Source organism: Solea senegalensis, linkage group LG3 (assembly GCF_019176455.1).
Source record: "Solea senegalensis isolate Sse05_10M linkage group LG3, IFAPA_SoseM_1, whole genome shotgun sequence".
Classification (NCBI taxonomy): domain Eukaryota; kingdom Metazoa; phylum Chordata; class Actinopteri; order Pleuronectiformes; family Soleidae; genus Solea; species Solea senegalensis.
In genome coordinates, this window is record NC_058023.1 from 31,974,899 (window position 1) to 31,994,754 (window position 19,856).

Sequence of the window (19,856 nt, forward strand, 5' to 3'; positions counted from 1 at the left end):
AAATCACATCAAGGGCTGAGTGATTATTATTCAGCTGCTCGTTATTCTCTGGATGGATGTTAGTGAGTCTCTCCTCGTCCACACTAAAGCACAAACATGCAGTTTTCAAAATAAAAGTTCAGCTTTCTGTTTGTCCACACCAAAACACAACCTCACAGTTTTCAGAATAAAAGTCTCAGTGTCTCTTCCTCCACAATAAAACAGAACCTATTCATTTTATAAATAAAACTTTCAGTTTCGCTTTAGCCACACTAAAATACACAAATTCACCTCACTGATTTTAAAATAAAAGTTTAATTTTCTGTTCATCGACACTAAAATATAACCTCATAGTTTTCAAAATCAAAGTTTGAGTTTTTGTCCATCCACACTAAAACCAAACCTCACACTTTTCACTAAAACACTAAAACGAAAACGAAAACACAACCCTGCAGTTTTCAAAATAAAAGTCTTGAATTGTCTTCATCCACACTAAAACATAACCTCATATTTTTTCAAAACAAAAGCTTCTGCTCCCAATAAGGCACAGCCCTCTCAGGTTTCAAAATATATCTCAAAATTTCATAAGTTGCTTGTCAACATGTCTCATTCTTTTCTTGACCTCACATTATGACCGATTGCCTTTCGCCGTTAGCTCCTGAGTTATTAGCATGTGTCTCACAAGTCAGTGTCAGCGCTGTCGACTGTCACATCAGCCACATTCATCATTCATCTCACTGCAGCCATTTCATTACACAGGACATGAGATGTTAAAGAAGGGAAACTCCCCGTGGAGCCGCAGACGCACAGCAGCTGATCCTGTAAATAAACACGGGCTTAAACAAAGTCGCGGCTGCCGGAGACTCCGACGTCTTCAAACATGAACTCGTATCTGTGGATTCTTACACAGCACTGTGGGGAAGTGCCCCACATTATCACATCACACCATGTCATGTGTTCATTAAGTGACAGAGTGAACCTCGCTGTCCCAATTCCACGCTAATTTAAAAAGACGTAGAATGAGCACGCATGAAATAAAGCCAGAATTAATTATACAAACTGAACTCATTTCTGAGAACAAAACGTCCAAAAACGTTAGTCAGTAATGTCTTTTTATACAGATTAATATGATTTTAAATCATATTCATCCACACTAAAACACAACTTTATTGTTTTCTAAATAAAACTTTCAGTGTCTTTCCGTCCACATTAAAACACAACCTCACATTTTTTCAAAAAATACATTTCTTTTTTGTTTATAGTGTGGACAAAATGTATTTTTGTCCACACTAAAAACAACCTTGCTGTTTTCAATATAGTATTGCTGTTTTATATAAAGTATCAGTTTCTGTTTGTTAATACAAAAACAAAATCTCATAGTTTTCAAAGTTAAAGTTTGAGTTTTTGTCCATCCACACTAAAACCAAACCTCAAAGCTTTCAAAATAAAAATATCGGTTTCTGTCCATCCACACTAAAACCAAACCTCACAGCTTTCAAAATAAAAATATCGGTTTCTGTTCATCCACACTAAAACACAACCTCATATTTTCTTTCAAAAAAACCCGACAACTCACGTTTTTTGGGGGCGGAGCTTTGACCAGTGTCTTTTCAAATTTTGTAAGAAGTGTCACCTGCTAACGCTGCTGTTTTCAAACGTCCTGATATGAGCTTTACTGAGCTTGACGTACATTTCCGACACAATAAATCAATTTTAAAAAAGCTGATTAATTTTAACTCTGGTTTTCTTCTGCGTTTCAAGACTTCGGACCTCAGACCTCGACGCTCAAAAAAACAACCAACCTCATCAATTATGATGACAGTGAACGTTTTAAGGGTGGGAATTTAAAGGTCACGATGAAACGATGAAGGCCTCAGTTCGTCTCTGTGAGTCCCAGTGGTGCTGACATGTTGGATTTTCAGTGAACCTCTCACAAGCAACAAACACTGACGTCCAAAAACAACCCGGGAACCAGGGGCTGGGTCACGCGTGATGGCGTTTCTCATGGACGATGATGGACGATGATGGTCTAAAGGCAAAAACGTCAGGAGATCAGAGATTCTGTGTGTTAGAGTTACGGTATAGTACGCAACCCCAGATTCTGTGAAAATAGGCTCCGCCCTCAAAAAGATAGAGTTATGACATGAATAACGTGCTATACGTGACTTAAAACAACATAAGCAGTGCAAAATGAAAGCGATCTCATGGAATCGTAACCGTAATCTGCCCAGATTATGTCAGATTATGTCTGAAAATGTAATCCTTTTAATGTTCTTAATTTTTCATGAACCTTTGTTTTACTTTAAAATGATGTTTATTTTCTGATTTCTCTGAAACGTTTTGTTGTTATTTGTTACAAATGAATGTTTCATTCATCTCGACCCTGCGGACTTCCGTCTCCTTCTTATGAGATTTATGCTAAAATGTGATTTTATTTTATTTTATTTTTAACTTTAACTCATGCGTTCATAACTATAGTTATTGCATCTTCACAGAAAATAATAATTAACGGCAAATAAAACTAAGAAAATATTATTTTCCTTCCTGATTCTTTTCTGAATGACTCTGTCGTCATCGCAGCTGCTTTTTTCATCTTCACGTTCCATCGTTCCTCCTCCTCTTCCTCCTCCTCCTCCTCCTCCTCCTCCCCCGGGTCATTCCATGGGAAAAGAAAGTTTTCCTGAGGCTCGGGGAGAAATCCAGCTATTTTAAGGAAAACACGCCACTCACTGCTCTGAGCTGCAGCCCAGAAAGCTCGGGCTTTATTTCCACCGCGCTGCTCTTTTCTCTTCTCTTTTTTTCCTCCACTTGTTGCTCGATTTTTCTTTTAATTCAAAATAAATTCACGCTTCTTCCTGCTGTGGAAACGTCAGCGAGGCTGCGTGACACTGCGTGACACTGCGGACTCTGTCTCCATGCGTGGACGGATGTCAGGACGGTGTCTGGGAGAGGACGCAGCCCGCAGCTACAGGTACTCACGCGCACGGATTTAAAAATGATGCTTTTTTTCAAATGAGGTTTTGATTTTTCAATTTATTAATAATAATAAAAAGAGCCTGAGCGCGTGCTCGTGTTTACAAATATGACATCATGCCTCCACGAACAACAGGTCATGTGATAACCTTGAGCCTGTCTGTGCCACATGGAGACAATTACGCACGGCGCTTTGCTGCGCACGTGGATGATTCCTCGTAAAAAAATAATGATTTATTGTCTCGTGCATGTTTGTTTATAGATAAAGATGTGGCTGAGATTCACGCGCGCGCGTGTGTGTGTGTGTGTTTGTCCCTCCTCTTCCTCAGTGAGAGAGCGCGCGCACACACAAGCGTCAGCTCGGGGAGGGCGAAGGCTGCTTAAAATGCAGTGGATGTGACAGCGCGAGTCCAGACGATAGCGGCGCGTGGACGTGGAGAGGTGAGCGTGACAGTGACAGTGAAGGTGCTGCTGCTGGGGGAGGCGGGCGTGAAGATGCCAGCGGAACCAGCAGCGCACACGCGGACGTGACGCCTGTAAACACACACACACACAGAGGGAGACACGCGGGAGGAGCTGGTGCGTGGACCGAGGAGCGGGACGGCGGGGGGGGTGAAGATGACAGTGGTGCCCGGCGAGAACCTGGATGAGACTGTGGCACTGGCCGCGCTGTGCGCGCACGATGCCTGCTACGACCCGGAGCGAGCCGAGGTGAACCAGGAGTGCTGCGAGCGCGTGGTCATCAACATCTCCGGGCTGCGCTTCGAGACGCAGCTCAAGACGCTCGCGCAGTTCCCGTGCACGCTGCTGGGCGACCCGCGCAAGAGGATGCGCTTCTTTGACCCGCTCCGGAACGAGTACTTCTTCGACAGGAACAGACCCAGCTTCGATGCCGTCCTCTACTACTACCAGTCCGGGGGTCGCCTCCGCAGACCCGTCAACGTCCCCGTGGACATTTTCATGGAGGAGATCAAATTTTACGAACTTGGCGAGGACGTGATTGAGAATTTCAAGGAGGACGAAGGTTTCATTAAGGAGGAGGAGCGACCGCTGCCCGAGAGCGAGTTCCAGCGGCAGGTCTGGCTCCTGTTCGAGTACCCGGAGAGTTCGGGTCCCGCCAGAGGCATCGCCATCGTCTCCGTGCTCGTCATCCTCATCTCCATCGTCATCTTCTGCATGGAGACTTTACCGGAGTTCAGAGAGGAGTCGAGGACGTTTGATGATCAGCAGCAGCTGCAGCTGCAGCTGTTGGCCGTGAACGGAACCACGCGCGCAAAGAAGCCGAACCCCTTCACGGACCCGTTCTTCATCGTGGAGACGCTGTGCATCATCTGGTTCTCCTTCGAGCTGCTCGTGCGCTTCCTCGCGTGCCCGAGCAAGCCCGCGTTCTTCAAGAACATCATGAACACCATCGACATCGTGGCCATCATGCCGTACTTCATCACGCTGGGTCTGGAGCTGGCGGAGCATCAGGGGAACGGGCAGCAGGCCATGTCGCTGGCCATCCTCAGGGTCATCCGCCTGGTGCGGGTCTTCCGCATCTTCAAACTCTCCAGACACTCCAAAGGTCTGCAGATCCTCGGGAAGACGCTGCAGGCGAGCATGCGGGAGCTGGGCCTCCTCATCTTCTTCCTCTTCATCGGCGTCATCCTCTTCTCCAGCGCGGTCTACTTCGCGGAGACCGACGACCCGGAGTCCACGTTCAGCAGCATCCCGGACGCCTTCTGGTGGGCGGTGGTTTCCATGACGACCGTGGGATACGGGGACATGTGTCCAGTCACCATTGGCGGGAAGATCGTGGGCTCGCTGTGCGCCATCGCCGGCGTCCTGACCATCGCGCTCCCGGTGCCGGTCATCGTCTCCAACTTCAACTACTTCTACCACCGCGAGACGGAGCACGAGGAGCAGCTGCAGTACACGCACGTGACGTGCGGCCAGCACCCCACGTCCTTCGGGGAGTTTAAGCGCAGCGACAGCAAACCGTCCCTGTGCAAGTCGGACTTCGTGGACAGCGAGGACGCGGAGTCCATCAAGTTCACCAACTGCAGCCCGCACAAGGCGCAGTGCGCCGGGAAGCTGACGGACGTGTGAGCCGGGACACGGAGCCACGCACGCGCGTCCGAAGGAATTAAACCTCATTCTTTTCTCTCTCTGTGTATGTGCGCGTGACACCTCAGCTCCGCTCTGAGCTTCTGTTTTTGTGACATCGCAGGGAAATAAATCACATTATCAGCGCAGAGGAGAAGCTGGATTATCACAGAGTCCAGACCCGGGACTGTCTTCCTTTACGCACGTGCATCTCCTGTGATCCAGGGGGGAAACAAAGGAAGACGCTGGTCAGCCTGTAGCCAAGTGTAGCACTTTATTCTTCTTCTTATTATTATTGTTGTTCTTTTATTCTCCTGGTGAAGAGTCACTGATTGATTTTAGGCTTGAGTTCCGTTCACTTTTTTAAAACCTGGACCTTTTTTTCACTTTTGAGTCAGAATGAGACAAAGAGAGACAGATTTTAGCCATTTAACAAACCACAGGTGAAGTCTATGACATTTTTAAACTATGTTTATGTCTTTAGTTTACTGTCAGATGGATGTTTTCTAACAGGAAACAATGAAAAAAAAAATAAAATGTAAACCTCTCACTCTCTCACACCAAATCCCATAGAGAAAATCAGTGATTTTAGCTCATGGGGACACAGGAGCTCCTGGTCTACTGCTGCCCCCTGTGGTCACTTTGTGTCACTGAAATAAATCAAAACAAAACATTTAGAAATGCTGAACTCAACAAACGACACATTTGAACACACGGACGGAGGCAGAAGTGGATCGACAGGACGTGGACACTGCTGCGTCTCCACAGGCTAAAAAATGACGATTTTCTCTATGGGCTTTGGTGCAGGAGAGCGAGCAGTTTACCAACGTTAGGGTTTTCTGACGGGAAAGTCCGTGTGACAGCGAGACAAAGATGTGAAACATGTTCTTAACACATAACGGACATAATGGAGCTGAGTGAGAAGGAGAATCGTGAGTCTCAGCCCGGTTTCATGTCATTAAAACACGGACCATTTAAAGGTCAGAGGTCAGTGCCCGGCTCTACTGTGCTGTAGCTTAAAAGTTTACATTACACACACACACACAGTGACACCAACAGAGGCTTTTCCCAGGCCAGGAGTGCCCCCGTGTGGACGACTGGAGACACCACAGCCCTTTTTTTTTTCTTTTTTTTTTTTCCAGTGGATGGATGCAGTTTCTATAGCAACCTTCCAGACTTTTCTGTATCTCTGCCTGAAAAAAAAGAGAGAGAAAAAACACTGTTGGAGAAAAAAACCACCATGTTGTGGAGGAGCCTCCATGTTGTTTGATTTCAGTGAAGAGGATTCACTGTGATTCATGACACACACACACACACACACACACACACGTGCAGCAAATTTAAATTCTGATAATTATTAAAATAATTCAACATTTAGAGTTTAAAAACAACAACAATTATCTATCTAATCTATTTGACATATTAAAACAAATGTAGTTTTCTTTTATTAAAAAGAAAAATTTATATTAATAGGATTTAATGATTATATGCCAATAAAATGAAATGGCTCATTTTAAACAGCAAAACCTGCTATAAACAAAAACAACAATTCACCAATTAAATCCTATAAAATAGAATGGAATTTTAAAAAAATGCCACAAAAGCAACAAAGATTTCTTCATTTGCGAAATGTTTTTTCTAAAAAAAAATAAGATCACGTTAAAACAAAGAATAAACAAAACCGAAAAATAGACTTTAGATTTTTTTTTCTTAAAAGTTAGGATTGATTGAGAGCAGGCACAAAAAAATGACCAAATTTTAAATTTTACAACCCAAATAGAAATTGACTGGTTCAAATTTGATAATAACAAGTAAAAATTTCAACAACAAACACATTATTAATTAATGATGAGTTTTAGTCTTAGTTCAGCTGATACAAGCGTCACATATTTTATAAATGCTCAGACTTTTTTGATCAGAGATTTGATTAAAAAAGATCCACTGCACAAAACAAACAAACAACAACAGGTGACTCCTCCCCCTCCTCCTCCTCCTCCTCCTTCTGTAGACGAAATCATTTCAACAAAAAAGGGGGAATTTTCACACAAACTGATGGAATTAATAAAAACGAACAAAAACCGACAGACGTTTGTACTGTGAAGGTCAGAGGTCACGACCCCCGTCACTGGATTATAATCTGCTGAGTCATCGAACGCCAGATGGACAGAGGAACGGAGGGCGGGTCCAAACTGAGGTGAGTCAGTCATGTGATGTGTTTTTTTAAACAATAATTGTTTAACTAAGGATTTTTCTGCTTTTAGGACAAAACTTTGTTTTTGCTTTTGAGTCAAATACAGGAGCAGAAATGTGAAGAAACAAAGAAAAACACTTGAAAAACAGACGTTTTTAAAAGATAAGAAGTGTTAACTGATGTGTTTGTACTGACATGTAAATGTAAAGAGGTGTGGACGCAGAAATATGAAGAAAATGTGACATAAAAATGGACAAATACACTCAAACATAACATTCAACCTCTTTAAATAATAATAAAGAAAAACAATAAGTCATTTCAGGCTGAGAAAAAGAAACCTTAAGAAAAATCCTTTTAAATTTGAGTAATTTCTGGACGTATGAAGTAAAATAAGCTACGACACAACCTTTGAGGTGAGCGCAAAGGTCAAAGGTCAACCGCAACAACACAAAAAGTCCAGATTGGAGACTAAATGGATCTTTGTGGTTTCCACCGCAGTGCTGCTGTTGTCCTGCAGGTGGCAGCAGCAGCTTCAGCATTGACTCGTCTCAGTGAAGAGAAACAACAACATTTTAAGACTTTTAGATTTATTTATACAAAAAACAATAATGGAATATTCTTATTTTTCTTCCTTAAACACAAACTAAACTCTGCTTTTAACTCTTTAAGGAAGTGTTTTTGTTGTGACGTCACCAGGACAGGAAGTAAACCTGCACGTAGGTTATTTCAAAATAAGGCAGGAAGTGGCGGGAAAAGAGTTTCTATGAGTTGTGTAATACAAACAACATCATTATATTTCAGCACATTAATCAGAGACACAGTTTAATTTATGCGGGATTATCATCATTATCTGATCAGGTTCCAGGTTGAACCCACGTGACCCCTCAGAGTTCTGGTTCCTGCTGCACCCGGGAGGTTTTTGTTTGGTCAGGATCTGAAGGAGGACGGGGCGTCCTCTCTGAACATATGGACAGGGAGGATGTAAACATGTCCCCCCCCCATGAAATCGTTGACGGGGCAGAGTTCCACTCTGACAGCTATTGTTGGCGCGCGTGTCAGCGCCGAGGGAATCTGTCCCCGCATGTGACACCGTCACCTCCAGCTCCGCCCGACTCACACGTTTTTCCACTTCACAAGAGACAAAAAAAAAACAGCGACAAAGACGTAAAAGAGGGTGGGAGGACACAGAGGAGAGAGGGAGGACACACACACAGAAGAGAATGGGTCATCAGTTAATGCCTGAGACACAGAGGCAGTAAAGACACGGTTGCCAGCGGGGACACAAGGACGCTCTGATTTTAGCCGCTGAATAAAAGACTGAACTAAGTCTTCGATATCTTAAGAACTCGTTTATGTCTTCATCTCACTGTTAGACAGACTTTCCCAAGAGGAAATGGACGTTTGTAAACCTCTCACTCTCCCACACCAAACCCCATAGAGAAAGTCAGCGATTTAAGCTCACTGGGACACAGGAGCTGCTGGCCTACTGCTGCCTCGTGTGGTCACTTTGTGTCACTGAGGTAAATCTGAACGAATGTTTTCAAACCCCAAAGTCACTAAAAAGCACAGATGAAGTTACTGATGGAGGCAGCAGTGGATCAACAACTCCTGTGTGCTGTGATTTAAAATTGCCAATTTTCTCTATGGGGTTTGGTGTGGGAGAGCGAGCGGTTTACAAACTTCTGCTTCCTGTTGGAAAAGTCTCACAGTGAGATAAAGACATGAACACTCCTAAAATGGAGTAGATTTCATGAGATGAGTCTCTTCAGGTTTTCAAAAAACATAATCTCCTAATCTGTTACAGTTTATTCTCGTTTTTCTTGTAATCAGATCACACACACACACACACACACGCTTCAGTGTTTCAGTGCAGAAGACGTGACTCAGTGAGTTCACTGCACAGTCTGTCCGTCCAGGCCCCGCCCACCAGCTTTACGCGGCACATCCTACGAGGTCAAAGGTTGACGTTATTTAAAGACACTTATGTCACTTACACTTGATGAACGACAGGCCGTAGACCTTGACCAGCGCAGCATGAAGCTATCTCTGTCAGCAGCTGCTGAGCGCTGGCCGGTCGCCACGGTGACGGCATCACAACAACCTCATACATGACGCTGAAGTGATTTACTGTGAACTCTTCAGTCCCTGTCAGGATCCCACCGGATTAAGACTGTGGTTTGACAGTGAACTCATGAAGGCGGTCCTTTGTCTGGCTCAACAAAGCGAACAAGCTCTGGAAACCAGACTTAAACCCGAGTTTTGACCTGATCATCTCGGGTTTACAGGTCGTGCCAAGTCAGGATTCAGGTTAGAATCTGGAGAAATTTGGTAAAATTTGCGTTAAACTCAGTCGGTTTGGTACCAGTCACGTCGTTTCCCCCAACTTCATAGCTCCGACTCAGTGTGGGCGGAGTCATCGTAGCAACGGCTGCGTGAGACTGCCGTGATGCGGCTTTCTATGCGACACAAACACGTGACTCATAAAGCAATTGTTTTGGTTGTAACTGAATCATTAGAATCAACCACTGAACTGAAATACCACTGAACGTGGTCGTGATCGGCGGCTTTCAGCTGTGTCGATGACGTGTGCTATTCCCAGAAAAGCATACTTTTGGCCTCTACCATGGTTGATAACAGGGGTAACCCAGTGAAGGTGAGGGTGGCATAGATGTTGGTGGAGTGTTTTTAAAGAATTCCCCAAACCCCCGGTAATTTCACAATGTTCGCAGGGTCTGACAAGTGAACAACAACAACAACAACTAACTAACTAAGCGATGACTAAACCCACATTCTTTATACCAGGAGAAACTAGACTAAACTGTTTGGTCAGTCCATCACATAGCCACATATAGAGACATAAAATGTATTTAAAAATGAAAATTTATACTGATGTTCTTTCTTTTTCGCTTCCAGGAGACAAATCCCTGACTTCCCTGCTGCAGAACTCCTCCTCCTCCTCCTCTTCATCTTCCCTCTTGTGATGAAGGTGAAGCAAAAACAGTCACGCCAGGACTTCCTGACTGATCTTTCTTTGTTTTTTTTTTACTCTGAAGTACGACAACATTTTACTTGAATCATCGTGAAGCTACGTGTGTTTGCGCTAACCCGGTCGTCCGAGCACCCGCGAGACGTAGACGCCACAGTAGAGAAACGTACGTGCGTCCTTGTCTGTGTGTGTCGCATACTGTATCTTTATCGCAAACCAAAAACATGATGTTAGTGCACGCTCGGAGGGTGCAGCCTGTGAACCGAAGAAAACCAGTTTGGCTTCTGTGTCGACCGCTCAATCCAGCTCAATCCAGCTCAGCACTGCTAATCTGAAATATGGGAACAACAACAACTCATTCATTCAATAATTCTGTTCAAATGGTTAGTCGCTAAATCTCTATTTTTTAAAGTATCATAGTGTATATGTTTTATATGGAGAGAAATTGGTTTATCTTGTAAATTATTTTGTAGATTTTTTTACTATTTTTTTTCCTTTCCTTTTCTTTCATTATTAAGGGAAATCAAACACACAGCGCTAACAACGCTAACTTCTGCCTGACAAAAGCAACAGGAAACAAAGGTTTGCCCGTAAAACAAACAAAAAGAAAAAGGAATGTCTGTCGTTAACATCATATTAACGTTGAATAATAAGAAAAATAATTCTGAATGTTTCTGATTGTGTCCGTCGATCAGAATGCTGTAATATCTGTTAATAACTTCTACCTCAGTGTCCGCTCATTATTGACAGAAGCTTTAAAAAAACAAACCTTAAAAACATTGCTCGGTCCATTCACAGCGTTTTTGAAGCTCAAATAAATCTATAAACTGCCACTAAACAAACTAGAAAAGTAAATATATATGTATATATATATATACATATATATTATAAAGCATATAAACTTGGGTTTTATATGTGTTGCACATTTTTATTATTAACTTATTTTTTGAAGTGAGTGTGATTGAATGTCAGCGGTTATTGAATTGATTGTTGATTTAAGGGCAATTCGGCACTTCCTGTCAAGTCACTAACTTTGCACATCCACCATAGAAACATCCAAGGCTGTGTTTCACTGAGCTCAGTGCAAAGAGTTAGCAGGACACTGCTAGCCAAGTTAGCCCCATTGAAAGTGAAAAAATATAATGCTTAAGCTAGCTCCCAAGAACCTAAACATTGAGTGTGTAGAGGCAGTTGTATGAAAACAAACAGAAAATCTAAATGCAGTTAGCTTGGTACAGTTTAGCAAATGCGAAAACAATAAACGACCTAAAGGCTAACAAAACAGCTAGCAAGATCTTCCCTATGTTATTTTTACACTAACGGCTATAAAATCCCCGAGAGTTATCGTTCATCTAACATGTTTGTCCATGTTAGCAGGGAATGCTAACCTACACTATATGGACAGCATTTGGACACCTGAGGGACTGTGATGGCGTAATGAGCTAATGTTGTCGATGTCCACAGAAACCGCTAGGACTGTGCTCTGCACAGAATAGAGCAATGATAGAAACGGCTAACAATGCTGTGAGATCTGCAGTTTTCACTCTGACAAACAAGCATCCTAAGTTTAGATCTTGGGGCAGAAGAAAGTTGCCAATAGTAAGAGGTAAATAGTAAATAGTGCTACATTATGCTACGCTAAAACTTCCAAACTGTAAATCTAGAGCTCAATACGAATGGACCCAAGATTTAGCAGCAGTTAGCATCAGAGATATTTGTTTCCAACTATACTAGCATGTCATATGTTGCTAACTAACACAAATGGAGCCTGCAGACAGTCTTTCTGCTAAGCTATGGTAAGCTAATTACATCCTTCTCTGTTTTGAATGGACGTTCAAATTAAACTGAGCCACATTTCTGTCAGATTTTGGAGAAGAGAAATAAACACAAAACAGTCACAGGGGGTGCTGGTGAGCTGCCACTAGATATTAGCTATTACGCATTCTGTGTGTGCATCAATAACAATAATGAAAATAATAATAATAATAACAACAACAATAATAATAATAAAACATTTCTCCTCCGTCACGACACATTCACATTCATGTTTCTTCATCAGCAGATTTTCACCAAATACTAAGAAAAAGCAATAGTGTGTTTGTTTCCTGTTCATTTGTTTTTATTATTATTTCCAGTAGTTGTTCACTGTCATGTTTATTTTGACAACTGTGATCTATTTTTGATAAAAATAAATCTTTGATTTCGATCTCCGCGTGTGTCCTGATGACTGCACGTGCAGCCGTGTCACCTTCTGTTTTCTGTTTTTTTGTTTCCATGGACCAGAGGCTTAAAACCTATAATGTTGACAATTTAACATAGAATAGAGTTACTTTACAACAAGTTACGTACTAAAATGATATCTTAGTACTAAATATTCAGAAAAATAAGAAATATATGTAAGTTACCATACCATTTACTGGAATATTTATTATTATTATATTTATTTCCACCCTTAAATACAGGGAATTGTAATTGTATGGTGGCCTGGAAGTGCAAACCACAATTACAGAGAGTAATACATTTTTACAGAGCTTGAGACAAAGTCATATTTTTTGAAAACAAATTCAGAAAATGTGAAACAAGTTTACATTTCTAGAAAACAAAGTTAGTTTGTGAATTTGTTTTTGAAAATACTAAATTGTTTCAAGCTCAGTGAAAGTGTTTCTGACTCGTTTGTGGCACTTCCAGGCCACCGTACAATTGGCTTTGGTGATTTGATGCACAACAAGTAGCAATTAAATAAAAGTGACGGATAAATAACTATGAAAGCAACATGTACTGTACAAGACTGAGCACACAATTTCAATTTAGGACAATAATTTAAATTTAAATTGACCCAATCGAAATTTTTGGGTTCAATTTGCGACGACCATGCACCGAACCAATTTCAGACGTAAATTTTCACCAGGTCTGATGCGGTCACACCTTGGGCTTGGACCTTAATGATGCCCTTAAACAGAGGTTTTCAACTTAAACAGCATGGGAATTTGTTTTGTTCCCCTGTTTTCACTCGTATCGCTTAGTAAAAACATTTGAAGGTTGTGTTTGTGTTCGTGTGAAAAAGCTCCGTCCCGTACGTAAAAAACTGCTAATTCACCGCAGACATAAAAAAACCAGCAGAGTTCATTTCTTTAAGAAGCAATAACGCATGGGAAAAAATAAAATAAATAAAAATACGGTATCATCAGCCAAAAGTGACGTGTTTGTTTGTTCGATATTTGTGCATAAAAAAAGTGAATAGTGCCTTAATGACGATCGATCGTGAGTAAGCATCTGACGCACTATAGAAAAACGTGCATATTTACTGTGTATTAATGATCTATAGGGACGCCATCCACAGGAACAATGTATTGTAAATTAATGTATTGAATGTATAGTGAACAGTCTTCCTGGGTAGTGTTTAGACAGAGAGAAATAGGGAAAAAAAAAAAAAATCTCTGACAGTTTCTATGGAAACTCAGAGTGGTCATAATCACAAGCAATCTCAAAAGTCATCATATTATGAACATTATACTGTATGGAACTTGAAATGATAACATTACACAGTTTAGTTACATAATTTGGTATTCAGAAAATTATTACATTGAAACATTGGGAAATGCCCATAATTGTGTCCCTGCTGGGTTTCCATACAACTTTTCACTATATTTTTTTATATAATTTCTTGAAAAGTGTAAAACTATCAAAATCTGGACATGACCTCTTTAATTAAGATTTCATTATAATTTTTAAGGCTGAATAAACACAGCAACAACAAATGTAATCTCAATTATTAAAAAAACTTTAAATGTAAAAATATCCGTACACTGAATAAAGAAAATAATCGGACAAACTGGTTTAGTAAAGTTACATGAAATTGTGTTATTTTATCAAACTTTTCAAGTGTGTCCTACCATATTTTTTAACAGTAGAATAGTAGTAGTATTTTTTTGGAGCCAAATCAAAAGTTGTGTTTGACGGAGGAGTGAAATAAGACTGAGAAAGAAAACTAAATATCACCGACTCTTACCGACATGAGTGTGAACACCTGCAGTTCGTGTTTGTCTCACGCTGTTTTTCCTGCTACCAGCTGATTATAAAAATGCAGTGTCTGCAAAACCTCAACGTGTGTCCTCAGTGTTCTTAAAAAAAAAAAAACTTAAATGATAGATTTTTATTTTTGGTAAAAATCTGTGTATGTGTGTGTTTAACTGTACGACAGGTGTAAAGTTAAATGATTTAAAAAATAAATAAAATTATGTGACTATGTTTGTACATGGGATCGTTAAAAAAAAAGAAAAAACACACACTGTATATGCACAACACCGTCGTTCTGGTTCTGATTCTAGTTGTGGCCTTTTTGTCTTTCTCTTTGATGTTCTGCAATGTTGTAAATGACCTGTAACATATTACATAATGTATATTAAACAAGGCTTTATGTTTTTACTATTTATGTTTATTAAATAAATAAATAAATAAATAAATAAATTGTGCTCAACTAAACCACATGTCATTTTGGTCCTACAGTTTTTGGGTCACTGCTACTTGTTTGTTTGTTTGTTTGTAACCCTATTTGGTGGGGGTGGAGCTTGAGTTATAGCCTGTTCACGTACACTTGGAACCATGCTTGCTACACCTTGGGCTGTAGGGGGCGCTGGATAGAGGGTGTAGTTCCTTGGAGGGGTAGTTCCTTGGAAGTAGTCCCTTGGACGGGGTAGTTCCTTGGAGGGGGTAGTTCTTTGCAGGGGGTAGTCCTTTGGAGGGGTAGTTCCATGGAGGTAGTCCCTTGGAGGGGGTAGTTCCTTGATTGCTGTCTGCTGTCTACCCTACCATCCATCAGTGGCCCTCATCCTTCCTCCAAACTTTCAAGTGTTGGCACCAAGCGCCTCCACCCTGGTACACCACTTCAGCAGGCGGGCTAAACCATGAGAGAACAAGGATAGTCCGTAATAAAACCGAGAGCCCAAGAACCTCCCTGCGGACATCCCAGTTTACTGGGCCATCGTCGTCGAATTTTGAGCCTGAGTCCGGGTGCATACCGGGCTCCACCTTTAAACAAACACCATGTGCAGGCCTAAAGGTAACATCCACGATTGTCATCAAAGGGCATGCAGCCAGAGTGGACTACCCCATTGGTCTTTGTCAGCGAAGAACAGCCAAGGAGAAGACGGAGAAGAAGAAGGAGGAACCATGCCCCTTTGGGTGGTAATACCTGCAAAACCAAGCATGATCACAGGGTCGTCCCTCCATCCAGTCTTTGGGCATCCTGGCTTTCTGCTGTGATTTCTTGGGGTCCATTCCGTTGTTCTCAATGTCTGTTTAGCGACTCCTTCTTGTTTCCTGAACCAGTGACGCGTAGCATTGTTTGGTGTCCATGGTTTCACATTGAGCTTCCAGACTATTCTTGTGCTCCATTCACACATCAGAACTCAGATGTTGGGACGGAGTGACGTGACCCCCAAGTTCACCACATTCCAGTGGAGAAACGGATCTTGGGCTCAGTTAATAACAACGCTCTGCACACAAACAGGGTAGAAACATGTCTAGAGTTAATCATTTGGAGATTATTGTAATCTCCAAATTCCTAGTACAAATGGAGTGCACCATATACTGTATATATATGGTATGTATGGTGCATTGTCATGGCGTTCCAGTGGATATTCCTCTTCCCTGCTGCTTTTATTTGCCTCATTCAAAAGTAATGACTGAGTGTTGCAGGGAAACAGATCCATTACATAAGTAACAGGATCCAAAGGGTCAGAGCGGAGACGGCAAATGGAAAAACCACAAGTGAGCTCAGACCATTAGTACCGTCGATGCTTAATCAGCAGTCATTATTGGTCTTTAAAACTTATCTGTTCGTCAGGTCACTGTGGCAACAGGCCAAGACTGAGGGGTTGTGTTTGTGTGTTTGCCCAAAACAAACTTGAAGAATGAAGCAATTGTATGAGCATTGTTTATGTTTGGAAGTCTTTGGTCGCAGCCCTGAGTTTAAGTGTCCATCTGTTTGTCCCATTTATGTTACTGCGATATCTCAACAACATCTGAATGGAATTTCTACAAATTCGGTAGAAATGTTCAATTGGACCTGAGGACAAGTTAGTTAAAATGTTGTGGTGAAAGATGTAAGGGTGAGGTCACTGCTGCAAAAGCGACGTCGAGCCGCTTTTGTGGACAACTGTCTTTCGATTCGCCTGTTGCCTCCATTTTAAACGACTTGCTCCCTTGGAGCAAAGTCGCTAAACACCATTATTAGATAGCCACCGCTGCTACAAGCACGTCTGCTGACGCCATTGGTTGTCGGTCCATCCAAAGACGCACAGAGGCATTTTGGTCACGCCTCCCGAAATTGGAAGGCGACTACACTCTTTCCAGACTGAGATACAGTCTGACGTTAGCCAGGCTAATGTACAATATTCTCTTGGGAGAATCTGGCAATAAAATTTCCAGTTAGAAAGTAATCAATGGACCCTTTCAGATAACATATTTATTGTGCACCGAAGCCTTTACATTATAAAAAATATGGACGTCTGGAAACCTCGGGCGGTGTTTCCTGAACAAACGTGCGTTCTTTGAGTCTTGGAAAAACAAACATCAGAGGTCAGTGGAGGCAAACGACCACTGGTCGGAGACTCTCCTCTGACCATCGCGGAGGCCGGAGCGCGCGCTTCCTTTGTGTCTCTGAAACTCAGCTCTAATCCTCATCAATAATTGAGTTGGTTTCACTTCTCATCTCCCGTGTGGCGAGCGGTAACAGGAGGCCGGGATACGGAAGGTCTGAGTGAACAAATCTGTGTGTGTGTGTGTGTGTGTGTGTCCTCTGCGTGACCCGCACCAATCAGTGCAGAGGTCAGATGAAGCAAACTCCCCGAAGCCGAGGTAGTGAAGTGTGTGCTTGTTTAAGGTATCGATACGTCGTTGTCAGTAAAAGCGCCCCCCTGTGGCCGGAAATCGCATGAGCTACAACTACAAACATATGCTCTAGTAAAAACCCGGGTACAAGTAATATTACATATCAAATATTTGAGACGTCTGCTGTGGTATATTCTCTGTAATTGGTGAACTGGATGCGACCAATTTGGTAATGATTACGTCACAAGCTCAAAGTGCTTCACGATGAAAGGAAAATACAATTTAAAAAAGCAAATATGACAACAAAACTCAACACAAGGTGCAATAAAAAGGAGCTCTATGTAAGATAAGTGTCCATATTTATAATAATATATATGCATATATATGTGTATACACATACATACATATACATACATATACATACATACTGCACAAAATAATGAAGGGACGGGGGTGAAAATCTTTACTGATTTCATCACTTATCACAAAAATCTCACAGAAGATTAAGATTTTAAATTAAACAGTGTATGTATTAAAAAATGTTGTTGTTTTTTGAGAAAATTCAATAAAAATGAATTGATTGTAAATCAAAATGTATCTGTACAATAAAACATGAGCTGTGATTTCTGCCTGGAAATGTAAATAGTGAACGTTTTCTCGTTGCTGTTGAAGAGCAAATCAAGGTCACCTCGTCTTAGAGTGTGTGTTTTTTTTATCTTTGTCGTTTTCTTTTTTTTCGGGTCATACCATCAGTGAACGAGCCACAGGGGGAGGACGAGAACATGCAGCCGAGCATATGTCAGCCTCCTCGCACACACACATGCACACGCACACACACACACACACGCACACACAAACACACGCATACAGGTCTAATTGTCACGCACTGATGAGTCAAAGTGCAGCAGCAGCCGCCTCCTCCTGCGAACAGGAAATGGAGCAAACGACCACGACCCTCGGCAGAAAATAGACTCCAGAATCCCCTCAAAGAACGGAGGAGTGGTCTAAAAATAGCACCCACACACACACGCACGCAGGCACGCACACACACACACACACACAGAGGCTGTACGCAGGGATTCCCTGAAGGTCGTCTTTGTTATTTTACAAAACAAAACAAAACAAAGCATTATCATTATTGATGTAATTATTATTATTATTATTATTATTATCATTATTATTATCATTATTATCATTATTATTATTATTATTATTATTATTATTATTATTATCATGGTTATGATTTGTAGTGGTTTTATGTGTGTCTGGAGAAAGGTTCAAGGTTACAAACCATCAGGCGGTGACAAAAGAGTTGACATTATAATCTTATATCTAGATTATAATCCATATATGTGTTTGTCACTTGTGATAACACACTAATGTGTGTGTGTGCTGAAGCTCTAAATAGGTCCCTCGTCAACAATAGTTCAATATTCCCACCAATCACAGCATTTAAACACCTTGAAATGTCAAACCGAGCTATTATGATCATAACAGTAGTAACAGTATTCGTTATAGTAGTAACAGTACTAGCTAAAGTAGTAACAGGTACAGTACTAATTATAGTAGTAATAGTAGATCACCTGCTTTTCACTTCAAACATAGAGCTCTGCGGCTCTGTGTGTGTGTGTGTGTGTGTCACACAGAGGAAACTCTGTCCACCCCCTGCTGGACGCCGCTGTAATACATGCATCACAAACATCATTTATTCATGTGCAGCTCATTCCTGCTGATGCACAACGCAGAGGAAGTGGATTCACGCGTGAAAGAACTAAAATAAGGATCGTGAACGTGAGCAAATCCACGTTAATGAACGTAGTTCACCGCGGTGATGGAGCAGGTATCACGAGGTCCACGTCACGCGTCAGGTGACCACCCTCTGGTGTAGATGTGAGTATTTTGCACAGATGTATGCAGATGACGTTGTTTTAAAGTAAACGTGAGCAGGAAGCGGCTGAAGATGGAAACGCTGACTCAGCGTTCCCAACTAATAAAGTGTGACTGCAGGAAAATGCATTTTAAAAGCGCTTTCAATAATTAAAGATCTCACGTTTCCTTTGTCCTTCACAATCTTTTATGTAGATGACGTTGTTTTCTATGTAAAAACATGGACGTTTACGGCAAATTTGGGGCTAAAACATTAAAACCATGTGAAACGTTATCATTATAAAAGGTTCATTGTGAGTAGCTTGAGTTATTGACGTTGACTTTCTCGTCCCCGCCGCTCGCTGATTTACTGCCGTCTCCGGAGCGTCCACATCTGTCAGCTCATCGACGACGTGTCAGCTGTAAGGCAACGTTACGATGATGAAAACGCCGCTCGGACATCGACGCGCTCGGAGGTTTTCAGTGAAACCTTCAGACTGAGCGGCGCATTAAATCCCCCTGAAGGACGACAAACGCGATTTATGGCCTCGCTGCTGCTGTGAATCGGTGCGCGACCTCTAACCCCACTCCCTTAATTATGTTTGTGTTTTGCAATACAAAAAAAAAAGCACTCAATAGATGACATTAGGACTTCCTGTCTTCTACCTTATCTTCCGTAAAACCGAAAACAACAGTGACAAAAGGCTATGAACTAGAATTCATTTTCAATGCAACACAAATGTTACCATTGTGTGAAATGCTAGCTGGCTAACGTTAGCTAGCCTCTCTAGGCTTTATTCGTCTCATTTGAAGCAACCGCATTTCTGATTTTCCGCAAATTGAATGTCAAAACGAACAGAATTTACGAGCACAGTGAGCGTGGAATCACACAGCATTGGACCTTAGCTGAACTAATGGTTCTAGAGATTGAAATTTAAAATG

General features: G+C 41.8%; 1 protein-coding gene across 1 annotated transcript; it reads left to right on the forward strand.

Moving 5' to 3' along the window:
* The first annotated feature begins 2,822 nt into the window (after positions 1–2,822).
* On the forward strand, positions 2,823–5,441 carry LOC122766128 (shaker-related potassium channel tsha2-like). Its single transcript, XM_044020770.1, has 2 exons — positions 2,823–2,950; positions 3,282–5,441. Exon 2 carries the CDS (start codon positions 3,571–3,573, stop codon positions 5,041–5,043), a length of 1,473 nt encoding a protein of 490 aa, XP_043876705.1. The 5' UTR covers positions 2,823–2,950; positions 3,282–3,570; the 3' UTR covers positions 5,044–5,441.
* Positions 5,442–19,856: the final 14,415 nt, after the last annotated feature.

Coding starts and splice junctions, on each gene's coding strand:
- LOC122766128 (XM_044020770.1), top strand. CDS start 3,571: ATGACAGTGGTGCCCGGCGAGAACCTGGATGAGACTGTGGCACTGGCC.